The sequence below is a fragment of the Rattus norvegicus genome, chromosome 5 (assembly GCF_036323735.1).
Source record: "Rattus norvegicus strain BN/NHsdMcwi chromosome 5, GRCr8, whole genome shotgun sequence".
NCBI lineage: Eukaryota > Metazoa > Chordata > Mammalia > Rodentia > Muridae > Rattus > Rattus norvegicus.
This window is the reverse complement of record NC_086023.1, coordinates 135,505,470-135,522,856: the sequence shown is the minus strand read 5'-3', so window position 1 is coordinate 135,522,856 and position 17,387 is coordinate 135,505,470. Positions and strand designations below refer to the sequence as shown.

The 17,387-nt window shown below is 48.9% G+C and overlaps 3 protein-coding genes across 24 annotated transcripts in view; 1 reads left to right on the top strand and 2 right to left on the bottom strand.

Moving 5' to 3' along the window:
- Positions 1-79: 79 nt before the first annotated feature.
- On the bottom strand, positions 80-12,191 carry Mutyh (mutY DNA glycosylase). Of its 12 annotated transcripts, none has more exons than NM_133316.2 (16): positions 12,056-12,103; positions 5,045-5,162; positions 3,642-3,790; positions 3,531-3,570; positions 3,334-3,407; positions 3,191-3,232; positions 3,044-3,115; positions 2,731-2,844; positions 2,556-2,653; positions 2,332-2,476; positions 2,197-2,251; positions 1,863-2,054; positions 1,631-1,767; positions 1,395-1,547; positions 1,158-1,199; positions 80-269 (listed from the first exon to the last, which is right to left on the bottom strand). In NM_133316.2, the coding sequence occupies exons 2-16, from the start codon at positions 5,154-5,156 to the stop codon at positions 144-146; spliced, it is 1,551 nt and encodes a 516-aa protein (NP_579850.2). In that variant the 5' UTR covers positions 5,157-5,162; positions 12,056-12,103; the 3' UTR covers positions 80-143. The 12 variants fall into 12 exon arrangements, 11 of the variants coding, with proteins under 11 accessions (NP_579850.2, XP_038965128.1, XP_038965129.1 ...); XM_039109200.2 differs by having other exon boundaries at positions 91-269; positions 1,395-1,568; positions 12,056-12,191; XM_039109201.2 differs by lacking the exon at positions 12,056-12,103 and adding an exon at positions 10,978-11,113 and having other exon boundaries at positions 91-269; positions 1,395-1,568.
- Toe1 (target of EGR1, exonuclease) lies at positions 12,175-15,741 on the top strand. Of its 6 annotated transcripts, NM_001106680.1 has the most exons (9): positions 12,175-12,354; positions 13,070-13,212; positions 13,303-13,343; positions 13,474-13,570; positions 13,687-13,845; positions 14,103-14,362; positions 14,559-14,721; positions 14,801-15,047; positions 15,595-15,740. In NM_001106680.1, exons 1-9 carry the CDS (start codon positions 12,303-12,305, stop codon positions 15,612-15,614), a joined length of 1,182 nt encoding a protein of 393 aa, NP_001100150.1. In that variant the 5' UTR covers positions 12,175-12,302; the 3' UTR covers positions 15,615-15,740. The 6 variants fall into 6 exon arrangements, with proteins under 6 accessions (NP_001100150.1, XP_038965533.1, NP_001385980.1 ...); NM_001399051.1 differs by having other exon boundaries at positions 12,231-12,354; positions 14,801-15,741; XM_039109603.2 differs by having other exon boundaries at positions 12,300-12,537; positions 14,801-15,736.
- Positions 15,631-17,387, bottom strand: part of Tesk2 (testis associated actin remodelling kinase 2) — a 91,875-nt gene continuing 90,118 nt past the window's right edge. For 5 of the 6 annotated variants that reach the window (XM_039109210.2, XM_039109209.2, XM_063287111.1 and 2 more), the window contains one exon: positions 15,631-17,307. In XM_039109210.2, coding sequence (XP_038965138.1) covers positions 16,592-17,307 — 716 coding nt within the window. In that variant the 3' untranslated portion in view covers positions 15,631-16,591. 6 annotated transcript variants of the gene reach the window in all.

The following is a 17,387-nucleotide window of genomic DNA, read 5'->3' as shown; positions in this document are numbered from 1 at the left end:
AGTCAGACCAAGCTGACTTTAACATCTTTTGAGTCCCTCAAACTTAAGTGAAGGGGCTAAGAGAAAGCGCAGAAGGTTCTCCAAAGGAACTACAAAAATAAGCATTTTATTAGACTGGACTTGGGGTGGGGAATGGCAGGGTATCACTGGGTAGTACTGTTGGGTTTGTGTGTGGGGATATGACGCTGAAAGAAACGATCCAGGACTTGCTGTCCCCGGCTGGGTTTTTTCCGGCTTGATGGAGTACACACCTGGGGCCTTTTGGAACCCTGTGCAAGATTCAAAGGTGGGAGGTAATGAGGACACCAGGGACTCTTCTACCCACTCTAGGGAGTAGGGAGAGTAGGGAGAAATTTCCAACTGCCTTTGATCAACCCCTTTGATCGACTCCCTAAAAGGTGCCCAAGAAAACTTTGCTAAGATAACAAAGGTGGGCTGGGGGCATAGCTCAGTTGACTGAAGGTTTGCCTCACACACAGAACCCTAGGTTTGAATCCTAGTGTTGGATAAAATGGTGTGGTGGGCGTGTGCCTAGGATCCCAGCATGAAGGAGGATCAGAAGTTCAAGGCCATCTTCAGCTTCATCGTGAGGATGGAGGGATGGCTCAGTGATTAAGAATGTATGCTGGTCTTACAGGAGATCTGAGTTGGGGACCCAGTATAGGTAGCTCTCAGCCACCTATAACATCAAATCCAGGGCGTCCAATGCCCTCCTCCAGCCTCAGTGGGCACTGCACTGAATGTATGTATACACATACATACATACATACACACATACACATGATTTCATGGCCTGGCTGACTGAGGCAGAGCCCCACCTTCTCCAGTTCCTTCCACACTGCAGACTCCACCATGTTCCAGTCACTGCTGATTCCCCTCCCCCGACCCAAATTAGCAGCCTTTCTCAATTCTTTTCTCACAGACGGCTCCCTACAAATATCCCACAAAAGCTAGCACAAACGCTTGGCATACCTTTGACAGAGAGACCACTCCAATTGTTCTTGTCCCCCTACCCTGTAGTCTACACTGACAATCAGCCCCCAGTTTACAAACTGTCCCTCTGCTTCCAGCAAAATCTGAAACGGATAATATTCATCCCAGAATGTCAACAGAAGCGGGCCTGGGGGAAGATGGCAGGATGAACCTTTGAGACTCACCTTGCAGGTCCCTTGCCGATGTTCCTCATACACGCGGAACACCTAACAAAGATGGAGGGGGAGGGAACAAGACAGGGCTGGCACCTTCTACAGAAAGACCCCATACCCCGAGTTCCACCCCAGCCTATGGGCAGCCACAGCAATGTTGTTCAATTCTTTTTCAGTCACACAGTAATGAGTTCATATGAAGCATGTGAGAGACAGACAGGAGGACAGTGAAGACAACAAAGGTGGTGCCTTTTTCATGGCAGTAGACACCGCTGCATTTCGGAATTCCTCCCAGGTCAACCATCGAGCGCCAGGAGGTGTGGTGCTTGCTGGGGTCTGTCCTTCGAGAGCCAGACTGTATACCTGATATGTCAGTTTGATGTGAGAGAAGACATGGATCACCTGGGGGGTGGGAGGAAGAGACTGAACGAGGTCTGTGAACGTGACCGAAGAATCCCTCGTTCCTGGCACCTTTGCTAACCTACCTCCCCCAGGTGCTGGAGAGGAGTGGTGGGGAGGGGTGCAGACCAGTGCTGCAGCTCCTGCAGTAGGGCTTTGTGCTGATGCTGTCCTGAGGGCTCCAAGGTGACAGACGGGAACTCCCACAGTCCTGCCAGCAGACCTGATGGCAGCCAGACAGGAGTCAGCCTCCTCTCCTGCCTCTCCTAACTCCTCTCCTGCTCAGGACACTGCCCTCCAACCCCAATATTTGGGTACCTGAGTTAGGCCTTTGCACCAGGAGGATGAGGGGACCCCCAGTGGCTCCGGGCTGCTCTACAACACAGGTGGCAGAGTACTCCTCCCTGGGAGGTCTGCGGCTGGCCTTTCGAGGGAAGTTGACCACTCCCATGTTGGGGTCCCAGGGGTTTGTGGAAGGGAGGCAAAGCTGGCACTGTCTAGTGTTGAGAGCTGGAAACAAAGAACCCCAGCCCTGTTCAGGCCAAGGGGCCTTAGGTGCTAAGCACTGGGGGAGGCTTAGTCTCACTGCAGAATCATACTCAGGCTTGGAAAGGCAGCTCCCTGAAAGGCTGGGCTTAGGGCTGGTGCTCACCGCACTCCTCTATGTCAGGACTGCCTGGCAAGGCTGAGAGCTGTCCCTGTCCCACCTGAGAGACATAGAAGAGGGTGACATGGCACAAGGGTCACATACTAGGATGCACTAATACCTCTTCCTCTGGAGGCTCACCCTCTGGTGTGCCCGGCATAAACTCTGCACAGGACAATGGCTGCAGAGAGGGCGCTGTGGGGTACACACTGTGGCTCCCAGCTCCATGGCTGCTTGGTTGAAATCCCCAGGCCGGGCTGGGTCCACCAGCTGCTGGGCTAAGTCCCTAAAAGTAAGGAGCACTTCTGTAAGCAAAGGCCCTTTAAGCAGACCCTCCCCAGCTTCCCTTCACCCCATTATCCTACCAGAGATGATGAGAGACAAAGGAGCTGGTGGGATCAGCACCAATGGCGCGGACACGGCACAGCACCCGTATGACGTTCCCATCCACCACACCGGTTACCTGCAGAGGCGCCTGAGAGTCAGACTAGACTTGGAGGAAGGGGAGTTCACATGAGGAGAGCTGGGCCATGGGCTTACCTGGTCAAAGGCAATAGAAGCGATGGCTCCAGCCGTGTACCGCCCCACCCCAGGCAGGAGCTGCTGCAGGGTCTCTGCTGTACGTGGTACGTGGCCTCCTAGCTCCTCTACCACCTAATTGGAGCAGGAAGCTCAGTCTTTTTTTTTTTTTTTTTTTTTTTTGGTTCTTTTTTTCGGAGCTGGGGACCGAACCCAGGGCCTTGCGCTTCCTAGGTAAGCGCTCTACCACTGAGCTAAATCCCCAGCCCCAGGAAGCTCAGTCTTAAGATGTCTGGGGCCACTGGGCTATTTTTCAGTGCACCCACCCACTCACCTTCCTAGCTCCTTCTTGGAGCCGACGACCTCGAGAATAGTAGCCCAGGCCAGACCAGAGCTGGTTCACCTCCTGCAGGTGGAGGTCAGAAGCTCAGTGGTCTGTCCCTCAGTTGTTTCTATTCCCCTACCCAAGGGTGGTTCTCACCTCCAGGGAAGCACTGGCCAGGTCTTGTAGCGTTGGCCACTTCTGCAGACCCAAGACAGGCAGAAAAGAAATAAGGTCAGGAATGAGGGTGAGGGAGGAAGCCTTTGCTGGGGTCTGGCCAGCTCTCCCGTCCCTGGCATCACCTGCATCCATCGGGTATAATAGTCGATCACTGTGGCAACTTGGGTCTGCTGCAGCATGACCTCTGACACCCAGACTGGGGAAGGGGGATTACTGTGAGAGCACTGCTGACTCACCCTGGCTCCAAGCTCTTAGCCCTCAAACTTGAGGACAACCCCTAAGCCCAAGGATGCACAGGCAGAGCAACCTTTATACTGACCTGCATAGGCTCTCCTGTCCAAGTTGGCCTCCTCCTTTACCTGTCAACAAAACCAAAGGTGAAAACAGGGCGAGGTGCCAGCTCCACGTCCCACGTCGCTGTCCCACGTACCCGTTTTCTCCAAGGAAGGTCACGCTTCTCTTGGTCATACCAGCTGAGCAGGTTCCTTCGGAAAGCTGTGACATCGGCTATGTCACTGAAGAGGTGATATGGAGAGACAGGGGTCTTCAGTAACTCCTCTCTCTTCTGCTTGGCCAGGCCTGCAGGACAGCCAGGAGGACTCAGGGATCTTTTTTTAGAATTATTTTTAACTCTGTGTGTGTGTGTGTGTGTGTCCAAGGTCTCTGATTCCCTGGAGCTGGAGTTCTCAGGAGTTGTGAGCTGCCTGATGGCTGAGTCACCTCTCCAAACCCTTGTCAGTTTTCTGAGGCAAGGCCTCAACAGGGTCTCATACACTCCAGGCTGGATTCCGACTTGCTATGCAGCCAAGGCTGGTTTTGAACTCCTAATCCTGTCTCAACCTTCCAAGTGCTGGGATTACAAGGGTGATCACCACGCCTGGCTCTTCAGTATTTACTTCTTCTTTTTTTTTTTTTTTTTTTCTGGGGCTGGGGACCGAACCCAGGACCTTGCGCTTCCTAGGTAAGCGCTCTACCACTGAGCCAAATCCCCAACCCCAGTATTTACTTCTTATTTCATTGTGTATGTCGGATGTGATATATGGACATGAGTGCCATGGTACATGTGGAGGTCGGAGGGCCGCTTTCTCGGAGTCTGTTCTCTCTTTCTGCCTTTCTATGGGTCCTGGAGATCAAACTGAGGTCATTAGGTTTGTGTGGCAAAAGCTTTTGCAGGCTGAGCTGTCTGCAGGCCCTTTCACGATCATTTTCACACAGGAGCAGCAGGGACCCAGAGCACAGCAACCTGGAGAAATCTGTTCCCACTCAGGGCCTCTCCTACTGTCGCCTCTCGCTCAGGCTTTAGAACTGCAATCAGGGGTTGGGGATTTAGCTCAGTGGTAGAGCACTTGCCTAGTAAGCGCAAGGCCCTGGGTTCGGTCCCCAGCTCCGGTAAAAAAAAAAAAAAAAAAGAAAAAAAGAAAAAAGAAGAACTGCAATCAGACCAGAGTTCTAGTTGGTGCGAAGCCTTGACCAAATCTCTAGCTTTCGTTTTGTCAGAGTCATTGTTTTCTGTCAGCCATAAACAAGAATTCAACAGTTTTACTTAGGCAGATTATGTACCTATGCAGGGGGCGTCCCTATTTACCAATCACATTCAGGCTTATAAACTCATTTGATCCCATGAAAGCCACAGGACAGAGAAGAAACGTGGAAAAAAAACTGTCCTATTCTACTGGTAGTAAAATACCCAGAGCAGCTGGCCCAAAGTTACACAGCAACAGTTAGAATTTGCTTCTTAATGAATTCCTTGGTACACAGCAAGCCAGAACCTGCCCTCTTTTCTGGCCAGTGAAACCAGTCCCTTGAAACCCTGGTGAGGGCCAAGCTCCTTACCATCGAGGCCAGAAGGTTTGGCCTGGCTGCTGCTAAGAGCACATTTTCCCCTTCTCTTGTGGTTGGCTGGTTGCTTCTTGTGACTCCTTACAGATGCTCGTAACTTCTTCATGATGACCTGGAACAGACAGGTGTAGCCAATGTGGTCAGCCACAGTGAGGCTCGCTCTTGGAAGTCCTGCAGGAATTATAGCCAACTCTTCCTAGGCCACTCAGAATGTCTAGCGTTTTTTCTTTTTTTTGTCTTTTGTCTGCATGCATGCATGTAGGTACCATGTGCTAACCCTCAGAGGCTAGAAAAGGGTGTCCTGAAACTGGAGTTATAGTTGTTTGTGAGCTGTCGGTTGCGTGCTAGGAACTGAACTCTGCTATAAGGAAAGGCAGTGCCTTTAAAGGCCGAACCATTTCTCCAGGCCCCCCCCCCCCTTTTTTTTTGACTTTTGAAGCAGGGTCTCACTTATGTGGCCCAGACTGGCTTCGTACTCCTGATCTCCTGTGATGGATGTTCAACTTGACTACATCTAGCAACTAAAATCCAAACAGTTGGGTAGGCCTGTGAGGAATTTTCTTGATTGGATTGAGGTCGAAGAACACTTCATAACCCTGGACCATCTCTCTTGGTGGTACCCACATTAAAGGATGAAGAGGGAGAAACTTGCTTTTTGCCTGCTTGCCCTCACTCTTGCTGGCATATCTACCCGTTGCTGAGGCATTCTTTCCCTGGTACTAGACCTACTCCTGGATTCGAACGTAGACTGAAGACCACCAGCGACTTCAGCAGATTGGGACTGCAGAGACATCCAGTCTCCTAGACTGAACAACCACCAGATTCTTGGCCTTTCCATCAGGAGATAGCCATTGCTGAACTACTTAGACCACAGCCTGGAAGCCACTCTAATAAATCCCCTCTTAACACGTATTCTATCAGTTCTACTCCTTTAGAAAGCCGCAATCTATCCTCCTATCCCTACGTCCCACACATGCACAACTATACCCAACATGCCTGTACTGGCTTGGCTTTTGTGTCAATCTGACACAAGCTAGAATTCAGAGAGGGAGGAGCCTCTGTTGAGGAAATGCCTCATGAGATCCAGCTGTAAGGCATTTTCTCAATTAGTGATCAGTGGAGCAGGGCTCACCTGCCATCCCTGGGCTGGCGGTCTGGGTTCTATAAGAAAGCAGGCTGAGCACAGCATGTGGAGCAAGTCAGTAAGCAGCACCCCTCCATGGCCTCTGCATCAGCTCTTGCCTCTAGGATCCTTTCCTGTTTCAGTTCCTGTCCTGACTTCCTTCAGTGATGAACAGCAATGTGAAAGTGTAAGCTGAATAAACCCCTTTCTCCCCAACTTGCTCTTTTAGTCAGTGTTTCATTGCAGCAATGGAAACCCTACCAAGGACAGTGTCTAGCTTTCCTTCAGCACTTTCAAGATGCCTATAGTTGTCTGGATGAGAATGGTCCCCACAGGATCATATTTGATGCTTTGTTCCCAGTTAGTGGGACGGTCTGGGAAGGACTATGAGGTGTGGTCTTGTTGGAGCATGTGTGACTCTGGCGGTGGGCTTTTAAGTTTATAAAAGCTCAACCACGGCAAGGTCGGGGCTGGGGACCGAACCCAGGACCTTGCGCTTCCTAGGTAAGCGCTCTACCACTGAGCCAAATCCCCAACCCCAAGGTCTGTCTTTCTTTGCTGTCTAGATGCAAAGTTCTCAGTCACTGCTTCCTACTATGATAATCATTGACTAAACCTATGAAACTATATATGAGCAAGTCCCCAGTTAAATGCTTGGTTTTTGTTTTTGTTTTTAATAATAGTTGCCTTGGTCATGATGTCTTTTCTGAGAAACAGAGCAGTAACTAATACCCGTGAGATAGTCTTAGCTAACCATGGCACGGACGTATGACCAAAGAAGATGAGTAAGTGACTTCAGGGAACGAGAGACAAAGAGTAGAGGGGCAGGGCAGGGCTGGGCCTAAACCAAAGGAGCACTTGTATCTATCTGATACCTACCACCATGTATGTATGGTTATGGGTTGTTTGGGGTGTCTAGGAGTATGACATATGTAGGAAGTCTGTCTGCTTAGATATCTAGCCTAGCTATACTAACTATTTGTAACCACCTAGTTTACTTCACAGAAACCAAGAATGAGGGGAAAAGATTTGCTTGAGAGCAGATGGCAAGTTAATGAAAGAAGGCAGATGGACTATTTTCAATCCAAATCACTTCCTGGGCTAGTAAGTGTTACTGGCTGGCCATTAGTCATGAGAAAATACAACAGGCTGACTGCTGCCAGCCTGTTTTCCTGGCTATTTTTTCTCTGATTGCAAAAAACGTTACAAGCAGGGAACAGCAGGATTGCAGAGCAGATACAGGTGCCTGATGACCACGGCATGCATGGGGCTCACACACATACAACACACAGATTAGAACAGACACAGTGAGTAGAAGGGACTTTTTTAAAGTACCCGACACTTAGAGGGGGTGCTTACTGTTAGCTCAAGCCCAGGAAGTGCTTTACTAGACTGATCGGTCGAGCCATGGCTCCAGCAGGCAGGGACTAGTACTTCCACTCAGCTGAGGACGCAGAGGCTTAAAGAGTGAAGCAATTTGATCTCATCGCTGCTGTGCTGCGATCCTACCAAACCTGTTTAATAGTCTCCCCCCTACTCCACCACCTCATTTTCATCAAGTGACCCTTTCAACTTTGGGGGGTGGGTGAATGCACAAACTTCCCTCTATTTGCTCTGCCTTCCCCCCACCTTTACACGAAGGCCTCCTGGTCCCCAGGACCACGCCTACAGTACTGAAGAGCACACATTCCCATCATCACCAACTTCCTCGACACACTCGCTCACTTTCACAATTCCTCCTTACAGCCTGTTCTCTGCGGGAGAAAGCAAGACATGATCACTGCTTCTGGGTTGGCAGCCGTAATCCCAGTATTTAGAAGCCAGGAGGTTGAGCACCTCAAGGTCATCTTCAGCTGGACAGTGAGCCTGAGGGCTACTCCAGCCCGGGTGAGACATCACCACAAAAGAAAACACACCTGGTAATGCTTTTTGTCACTTCCATACGGGAACTGTTTAATGGCTTCCCATACATCCTTGAACAAATATTTATAGACTGCCTAGTGTGTGCCAACCAATCTACCCGAGGGCAGGACCTACAGAGGACACTTATCATGAGCTTGTCAATGTTTGAACCATCTCTATGGATGAGCTCACTTGTACTTTGCAAAGGATTTTGATGTCTTAAGTTTTATTGTACACAGGGTGTTGAGTCATCAATCACCAGGAAATAACTGACCGAAAAATGTGCTGTGCTTAAATATGCCTAAAAAGAGATCTACCGGGGGTGAGACTCTGAACACTGGCTTTGCACTTCTGTTGAAATGAACTACCTTTTTGCACCCCAAGGAGCTTTCGGAGGCCATGATGGGTGCAGAGATCCTTGAGCCTCAGCATACACTGATGGCTGCTGCCGGAAGACAATGTATATTCTAATAGAGGCAGACAACGAACAATACACATAGACAAATTGTATAAGATACTTAAAAGAAGTAACTAGGGCTGGAGAGATGGCTCAACGATTAAGAGCATTGACTGCTCTTCCAGAGGTCCTGAGTTCAATTCCCAGCAACCTCATGGTGGCTCACAACCATCTGTAATGGGATCTGATGCCCTCTTCTGGTGTGTCTAAAACATACATTAAATAAATAAATAAAATCTTAAAAAAAGAAAGAAAGAAAGAACGAACGAACTAGCTGGCTGGTAGTGACATACACCTTTAATCCCAGCACCTGGGAGGCAGAGGCAGGCAGATCTCTGTGAGTTCAAGGCCAGTCTGATCTACAGAGCAAGTTCCAGGACAGTCAGAGCTACAAAGAAACCCAGTATTGAAAAGGCAAAAAAATAAAGTAATTATTGGCCTTAAGAGGAAAAGTAGCTCAAGCGGAGTGTGTAAAAGTGCTAGAAAAAGAATACAAATGTTTTAATTTTTAAAAAAAGATCACAGGGTATCAGGGGTCACCTTTAATCCCAACAATGGGGAGGCAGAGGCAGGTGGATCTCTGAGTCTTCAGAATAGGTTTCAGGGCAGCCAGAGCTACACAGAGAACCCTATCTCAAAAAACAAAACAGAAATAATTAAAATCTTTTGGAGGCATGGTGGCACTTCTTTAATGCAGGCACTTGGAAGGCAGAGGCAAGCAGATATCTATGAGTTCCAGACTAGTCTGGTCTACACAGTAAGTTCCAGTCTAGCCAGGCCTACAAAGTGAGACCGTGTCTTAAACAAGACAGTGGATGAGCCCTGAAGAGCCTGGCCAGCATGTCTGTGGCACTGCAAGCCATCTAGTGTGTTGTAATGCATCCAAGAGTAGCTGAAAGGTAGGACATGAGGTGAGGGAAGATGGGGAGTTGGGTAGAATCATAAAGTAGCTTCTGGAGAGCTTTCAGGTCACACTATTGACTCTTAGAGATTCCTCTTGGTATCACTTTGAAGATCTATGAATCAGTGCCCTAGGGTCTTGTTCAATGGGAAAGACATGCGACTGTGGGAGCCAGACCAGTACAAGAGTGAGGTCGAGGAGTATCCAAACCCTGCCAGGAGGACTGTATTCCTCCTTGTCCTGGGCCTGCATATCCCAGAGCATGTAAGCCTTATGACCGCCACCTCCATCACCCTTGAGGTAGTCACTTAGCCTGGTGGCCAAATTACAAGTTAAACTTCTCTACCTATAAGGAAACATCCAGTAAGCACCTGGAATTACTCTGTACACAAATGAAACATTATGTATTCACATTGGCACCAGTCAATAATGTATATTCACCCTGAAAATTCCTACTCACTCCCCAAGGTTTATATAGCTCATTACTCCCCAATAAAGGAGAACTGTTTCACTGAAAACTGTCTCCAGGAGAAGGCTGTTTCTTGTGCACTCACTTAGGCTGAGATCCTGCTAACCCACCAGCCTGAGTAAGCTTCACTCCTTCCAGTCCAGCCTAGCATGCACTGTGCTTTGATATCCAGAGGCCAGAATCACATCCCATCACTGTGCTCCAGCTGTCTACCTTTATTTTACTTTTCACAGGGTCTCACTATGCAACCTTGGCTGGCTGGGAACTCTACGTTCTGAGTACTAAGGTTTATGGCTTTGCCACCACCATATCTGGCATTCTCCATTGCAGCTTTTATATCAATTGTAATGTCAAATTTACTTGTGATTCTTTTGGTCAATGTCTTTTTATTCAACTTTAAGTAAAACAGCACCTTGGAAGCTAAGCAGGATGGCTATGAACTCAGATTTCATCTAAAAAAAAAAAACCCCACAAGCCTAGGAGGTGAAAAGACAGCTCAGTGGTTAATGGCATTAGAGCAGACGGCACACAGTTGGATTTCCAGCACCTCACAATCGTCTGTAACTCTAGTCCCAGGGAATCCAACACCATCTTTCAGCCTCATGGGCACCAGGGATTCTCCCTGTGCACATACATATATTCAGGAAAATACTCAGATACATTAAACAAACATGGGCACAGGGACACTGTATACATACATATATACACGAAAACAGGCATTATATTTAAAAAAAAGGAAAAGTTAAAAAAGACCCACAACTTTGAGTGGAGATGTGGGTCAGTTAGTGACTATCTAGGGTACATGAAGTCCTGTGTTCCATCCCCAGATACCACGTGGCTGCCCAATGGAGGCGCTTATGAATTTTGTTCATTGCATCCACGTTGTACTGCTCACAGACCAGCCTTAACATCAGCCTAGGCTAGGGGTAGAGGGGGATTAGAAGACTGTAGGATCCGATGCCTGCTGCCTCCATGAGCACCTGCAGTCACAAAAGCAAACCCACACAGAAATCACCCACATAATTAAAAGTAACAAATGTTTTTTAAAAAGTCAAACCAGAGTGGTTGTACACACCTATAACCCAGCACTCCAGGTGTGGACATTGTTTTGTTGTTGTTGTTTGGAGTCAAAGAGTTTCTCTGTGCAGTCCCGGCTGTTCTGGAGCTCACCAGGCTGGCCTTGAACTCAGAGTTCTACCTGCCTCTGCCTCCTGAACGATGAGATTAATGTCATGCACCCAGCCTTGTTTTAAAATTCTTTTAAGAGAAGTTCGAAGCCAGCCATTGAGTTCCTATCTTTGTTGTTGTTTTTTGGTTTTTGTTTGTTTTGTGTTGTTTTGAGAAAGAATTTCTTTCTCTATGTAGCCACTGGCTGTCCTGGTATTTGCTCTGCCTCCTAGTGCTGATATTAAAGGTGTGTGGTTCTGCTCCTGGCTGAGACCTATCTTAAAAAAGAACACCCCCCCCCCCCACACACACACACAAACCTCTATGAGAGGTCGTTTTCTGTTTCCTCAGGGCCCGCGCCACGTATATTTATTATACACAATACAAACTTGATAAATAAACTAATGGGGTGGGAGAAGAGTCAAAGTCAGATACCTTTTTCAGTGAGTCAAAGTCAGATACCTTTTTCAATGTTGCATATCAATAAAAGACACTTCCCCCACTGAAATAGTTGAATAAGGAGAAATCTAGGTCGGTGGGGCCAGAGAACACTCCCTAGGATCAGACTGATTTCCGACATTGTTACTACCGGTCTTACGACGAGTCAAATTCAATCATCTTTGTTCTTCCTTGCCATCGTACTACCAAACCCTTAACTCAAGTGCACATTATTACTGTGTGAATCATCTTTTAAAACGTTCCTGGTCGCTTCACCGCTTATCTATCTGTGTCCTGCAGAACTCTTCCCTCTCACTTCCTTCTTGGCTTGTATTCATGCTCAGGTCCCCTTTACTCGGCCATGCATGCACCCCTATCTCCCGAGCTCCTAGGCATGCTTTAGCTCTGCGGAGGAAGCATTCTTTCTCCCGACCCAGCACGCAGGAATCCTGCGCTACCCACGCCAACCCTGAGTTGTGCAGGTGAAACAATTTGCTGTAATTTAAAGGTTCCACGTTCCCGCCACACCATGCGGAAGCATAAATTACCTCCTGCGCCGTCTCCGGCTGGACGCTCCAGAGAACCCCACAAGGGGCGTGGCTTCACTCGGGACGGCCAGCCAATAGACACTGAGCGCGCGCAGGGCCCACGCTCCACAGGACCACTGGGAACGGAAGTTGACACTGCGAGACCGAGACCCTGAGACCCGCCCCATCCTAGATCAGACTTGCTCGGGGAAGACTAAGCGGAAGTCTCTACGTTCCTATAGAAAGCTGGCTAGGGGCGAGGGGTGTCATGGCGGCGGACAGTGACGATGGTGTGCCTTCAGTTCCAACGCCCTCTGACGGTGAGCGGCTTCCCAAGAGTGGCCCCAGAAGCCTAAGGGGTCCTATGGAGGGAAAAGCCTCGGGTTGGTAGTTCGGAAACAGGCCTGTAGCTTCTGTTTGCCTCAGCTCTCCTGGACTACAAATCCCAGTGTGCAGCGCCTGCAACTGCAAAACCCGAATTGTTGGATTGTAGAGCGGTGAGGGTGAGTTGGGAGGTGTGGTTTGGATCGAGCCCAGTGGTTGTCAATAGGTAATACCAGAGCACTGTGTACTCGTCCATGGTAAGTGGAGCTTGAGTCTAACTTTGAAGCACTCTAGTAGCTGTTGAAGCACCGTGTATATGTGACTTTATGGGATCTGTTTGTGTTTGAGATAGGGGCTTGCTTGCTCTGTAATTCAGACTAGCCTTGAAGTCAGGGTCCTTTAGCTTTCTGCTCTCTAGTCCTGGGGTTACAGGCTGGAGGATAAAGAACCCTCAAAGAATATCTAGTCCACTTTTCTCCTGATTATGATGCAAAAGGGAAATGATTTCCACGTAAAGGCACTGGAAGACACAGATGCCCTCTTTCCAAATTTAAGGCACAGTCTGTTTGAAGGCTTGTGCTTAGAGTCAGTGGATGCAAAATCTTTAGGGGAAAACTTGTCAGTGGGCACCCCTCTCCCAAATCTAGCTTGGTGTTTGACCCACCAGGATCTTATGAAAACATCTAAATCCCTCAATGTCCTTATGCCCAGGTGGTGTCAACAGAACCACACAATCTGCAGAGGAGTTTGTAGTTCGGGTTCCCGTGGTAGATGTGCAGAGTGACAACTTCAAGGAGATATGGCCATCACTCTTGCTAGCCTTAAAGACAGCTAGCTTTGTGGCGGTGGACACGGTGAGGCGGGGGAGAAAAGGGAGAGCAGATGCTTGGGAAGGGTTTGGTGGTGGGTGTAGAGGATAATCGATCTTCGTTTACCCACCATAGGAGCTGAGTGGCCTTGGGGATAGGAAGAGTTTGCTGAACCAGTAAGTATAAGCCTTGTCTGTAATTCCAGCTCTAACACATATGTAGATCTCAACCCTAGAGTTAGGTGGGGTAGTTTGGATCCTTTGTGAAACTAACTCAGCCATAGCCATGCCCAAACCCAACTCTAAGGTGCATCGAGGAACGTTATAAGGCCGTGTGTCATGCTGCCAGGACCCGTTCTGTCCTGTCCCTGGGCCTCGCCTGCTTCAAGCAGCAACCAGATAAGGTATGAATTACCCCCCTCATCCCAGGTCCGAGGCATGGGGCCTAAGAGTTGAGATCTTAAAGAAGGTTGAGGCTTTTCCCCCAGTTTTTGGGAAAGCAGATCCTCGTGTGTTTCAGGGTGACAGTTCTTACTTGGCTCAAGTGTTCAATCTCACCCTACTGTGCATGGAGGAGTATGTTATAGAACCGAAGTCAGTACAGTTCCTGGTACAGCATGGCTTCAACTTCAACCGGCAGTATGCTCAGGGGATCCCCTACCATAAAGGCAATGACAAGGTAGGCCTCCCGATTCCGCTAACCTTGAGTTCCATTCCTCCGTGGTTTATTTCTTGTTCCATAGGCCTGGGGGACATCTGTGTGAGTATGGGGAGCCCACTGGTGACAAGGCTGGGGAAAGGAGACATTGGTGGAAGGGTGGCTTGGGGTTAGATAATGAGGGAGTACTTTCCAGGTGGGAAACCTGGGTATGTGTGCTGCACAGGGTGCAGACTGGGTACCTTGTCCTTCCCACTGACCCTTTCCCTTCCATCTAGGGAGATGAAAGCCAGAGCCAGTCAGTACGGACACTGTTCCTTGAACTAATTCGAGCCCGGCGGCCGCTGGTGCTGCACAATGGGCTTATAGACTTGGTGTTCCTGTACCAGAATTTCTACGCTCACTTGCCTGAGAACTTGGGAACCTTCACTGCTGACCTGTGTGAGATGTTCCCGGCAGGCATTTATGACACCAAATATGCTGCAGAGTTCCACGCTCGATTTGTGGCTTCCTACTTAGAATACGCTTTCCGGAAATGGTGAGAATGTGGGTGTTGGAAAGGGGTGGGACCTGGTGTGAGCCTATGCCATTCACTTAGGATTATTTATCCAGTACCCACCATATGCTAGGCACGGTTTTTAGGTGCCGAGGATCCAGCAGTGAACAAAACACAAACCCCCTATTCTCGTGGAGCTTGTGGGCTAATGGTGTAATACCTTCTTGCGCTGTTGCAGTGAGCGCGAAAATGGGAAGCAGCGGGCAGCTGGCAGCCCACATGTTGCCCTGGAATTCTGCAGCTATCCTTCTAGCATGAGAGGCCACATTGACTACCGCTGCTGTATGTCCCCTGTGAGCTGCCGTCATTCTCATACCACTGGCATCTGTGACAAGTTCTCGGTGAGGGTATAAATCCCTTTCTTGGGGAGGGAAGGTTCTGATGTATGGCACCCCTTCTTATGCTCTTTCCAACCTCCAGGCCTATGGCTGGTGCCCTCTAGGACCACAGTGTCCTCAGTCACACGATATTGACCTTATAATTGACACGGATGAGGCTGTGGCAGAGGACAAGCGGAGACGGCGGCGACGTAAGGACAAACGGAAGAGGGCTTTGCAGAGTCAACCAGAGACACAGACCTTGGAGGAAGCTGAAGATGGTCCTCCCACAAAGCAGGTCTGTGAAGATAGCCTCAAGACTGAGAAAATTGAACAAAAAGTGGCAGAAGGTGATCAGCTTGGCTCCACACAAGGTCACAAAGATAGCTTGGAGATGGCGTGTAAGAGGACAGCTGATGTGCCTACCTCAGAGCTGCTGGTGAACCAAGCCAGTCCTAATCCTGTACCCGGGGATGGGCTGCACCGTGCTGGGTTTGATGCCTTCATGACAGGTTATGTGATGGCCTATGTGGGCCTGAGCAAGGGACTTCAACTCTGCAGCTCTGAACCTTGGCTTCCTGAATGTCACAACAAGGTATATCTAAGCGGCAAAACTGTGCCCCTCACAGTGGCCAAGAGCCAGTTTTCCCGTCCTTCCAAAGCCCACAACCAGAAGATGAAGCTGGCTTGGGGCAGCAGCTGACTCCAATATCTGCCTGTGTTTGTCATCCCAGGAACCTACATAGTGAATTCTAAGTCGGGCAGAGCTATGTAGCAAAATAGTATTTCAAATAGAAGTCATTTGAGTCTTTACTCTATGTATGTCCGTTTAACTGCTTACAGAGTTGACAAGCAGGTCCTGACAGACACAGAGTACTGTTTTCTTTGTAAACTCAGAGGCCTGGGTACAAGGGTAAAAATAAGGCTAACTAGCACCTGCAATATCAACTTTATTATTTTTTTAATCTGAAAGTGTTTTGGGGAAAGTTTTTTTTAAAAAAAAAATCAACAGAAATGAATTATGAAAATATTTGACCAACTTCATTCTTTGGTTATTTCTTATTGCGGCTCTGTAAGGACAGACTGTTCCCAAAGCTCCAGCTACAGGAGGAAAGAAAATCAGTCCAAGTATAAACCATTTACTAACAGGCTGTATCACCTGCTTACATACACAGAGCAGGCCCTAGGGCCTACAAAACCAGCCCCACTCCCAACACCGAGGTTGAAAGTCTTGAGGCTAAACATTAAGACTCCTTTATAAATATGAAAATAGATTGATCAACTGGAAAAGTCTTTGAATAGGTTAGCTAAAAGGTCCTTGGCCACCACATTGCCTGGTATCCCCCTTGCATAGAGATGTAGTGACGTGGCCTGACCATACAGTAAGTGCAAACAGCAATTATTCAAGTGTCTTAGACATACTGGCAAGAAGCGTCCCAGTCAGTCTTCAGGTCTAAGAAACAGCCATGCCCCAACGGCCTTCTCGACAACTCCAGTTTCCATCCTGTAGCTTATGTGCCCCAGAATCGGCACGAGAGAGAATTGGAGTAGGAAAGGAACTGGGGTGATAGCTACATGGTACCTGCCAGCCCAGCCTAGAAATAAGTTTTTTGGTCCTGTCTAGGACATGCACTGTGTTCCATGGGGGCCAAAGCTCCTTGCTGGATTTCAGAGACTTAGAATTAGGTTGGCCCTAACTATTGAAACACCTCTCATATTGCAGCCATTGGGCACAGAAAGCCCAATTTTAAGCCAGGCTTTTCCCGCCTGCCTGCTCTACCTGCTTTGTGCAGGAGAGCTCCAGGGAGGAGTGAGGCTGTGCACCAAGGGGATCACGTAGTTTCAGCTGAAAGTCCATCCCCAAGGAGAGGCAGGGACTCGTCCTGTCCCCATCTCACCCGTCCTGCTCTCCCTGGGTTTGCAAGCTTATTCCAGAGATAGAGAAGTGGACAGGAGCTCTTCGTGGCCTTTCTTCCTCCACCTCCATCTCCTCAGAGGCAGCCCCACTGCATGGGCTGGTCCCCTTAGGCCTGGGAACAAAACCGTTTTCTTCTTGGGGGTTAGAGCAATCCATGGCCTCATGGGCTGAAGTAGCTGATAGGGCAGATGTCCGGAATGGTGGGATCTCTCTTACTCTGTACTTGAGACTACTGAGTCGTGGTGGAGGCCCATCAGACAGTGATTCTTCACACCCCACAAATGGACAAGCCTGATGCAAGAACTCGGGTGAACCAGGCAAAGACCGCCACCGTCTGGAAGATGGGGCCAAAGGCTCCTGACAGTCAGCTAGAGATACAGTTCCAGGCCCTGGTGCATCCAGGTCAAATACAAGGGAAATAACAGATTTGCTGGGTAGGTCAAAGAATTTGACCTTCCCACCCTTGAGGTCTTGGCGTGCACTGAAAGGGTTGACTTTTGGGGTATGTGTAGCACCATCTCGTGGCTGGTAATAGGGGTCCAAGACATTGACTGTACGTGGGGGCTTACGAGAGAAAATGTCTGACTGGCTTCGAGACAACCAGATAGTACGTCTTGGACGTGGAGACTTGTGGGGAATCTTGTCATCCAGTGAACTCAGTCGCTTCCCTCCGGGCACTTTCTCCAATAGTCCTGAGGAACAGTGAGCCTGGGTTACCAGTCAATATAGACAGCATTTTATTAAATACTTCCCTTGAGGAAAGTGAGGTAGG

Bases quoted from the DNA above. Each gene is read 5' to 3' on its own strand.
- Mutyh (XM_039109200.2), bottom strand. From the start codon at position 5,156: ATGAAGAAGTTACGAGCATCTGTAAGGAGTCACAAGAAGCAACCAGCC. The intron at 3,116-3,190 runs GTGAGAACCACC...CTCCACCTGCAG, and splicing joins TGGCCAGTGCTTCCCTGGAG to GAGGTGAACCAGCTCTGGTC. The intron at 2,845-3,043 runs GTGAGTGGGTGG...TGCTCCAATTAG, and splicing joins TCCAAGAAGGAGCTAGGAAG to GTGGTAGAGGAGCTAGGAGG.
- Toe1 (NM_001399051.1), top strand. From the start codon at position 12,303: ATGGCGGCGGACAGTGACGATGGTGTGCCTTCAGTTCCAACGCCCTCT. The intron at 13,344-13,473 runs GTAAGTATAAGC...CCCAACTCTAAG, and splicing joins AGGAAGAGTTTGCTGAACCA to GTGCATCGAGGAACGTTATA. The intron at 14,363-14,558 runs GTGAGAATGTGG...GCGCTGTTGCAG, and splicing joins GAATACGCTTTCCGGAAATG to TGAGCGCGAAAATGGGAAGC.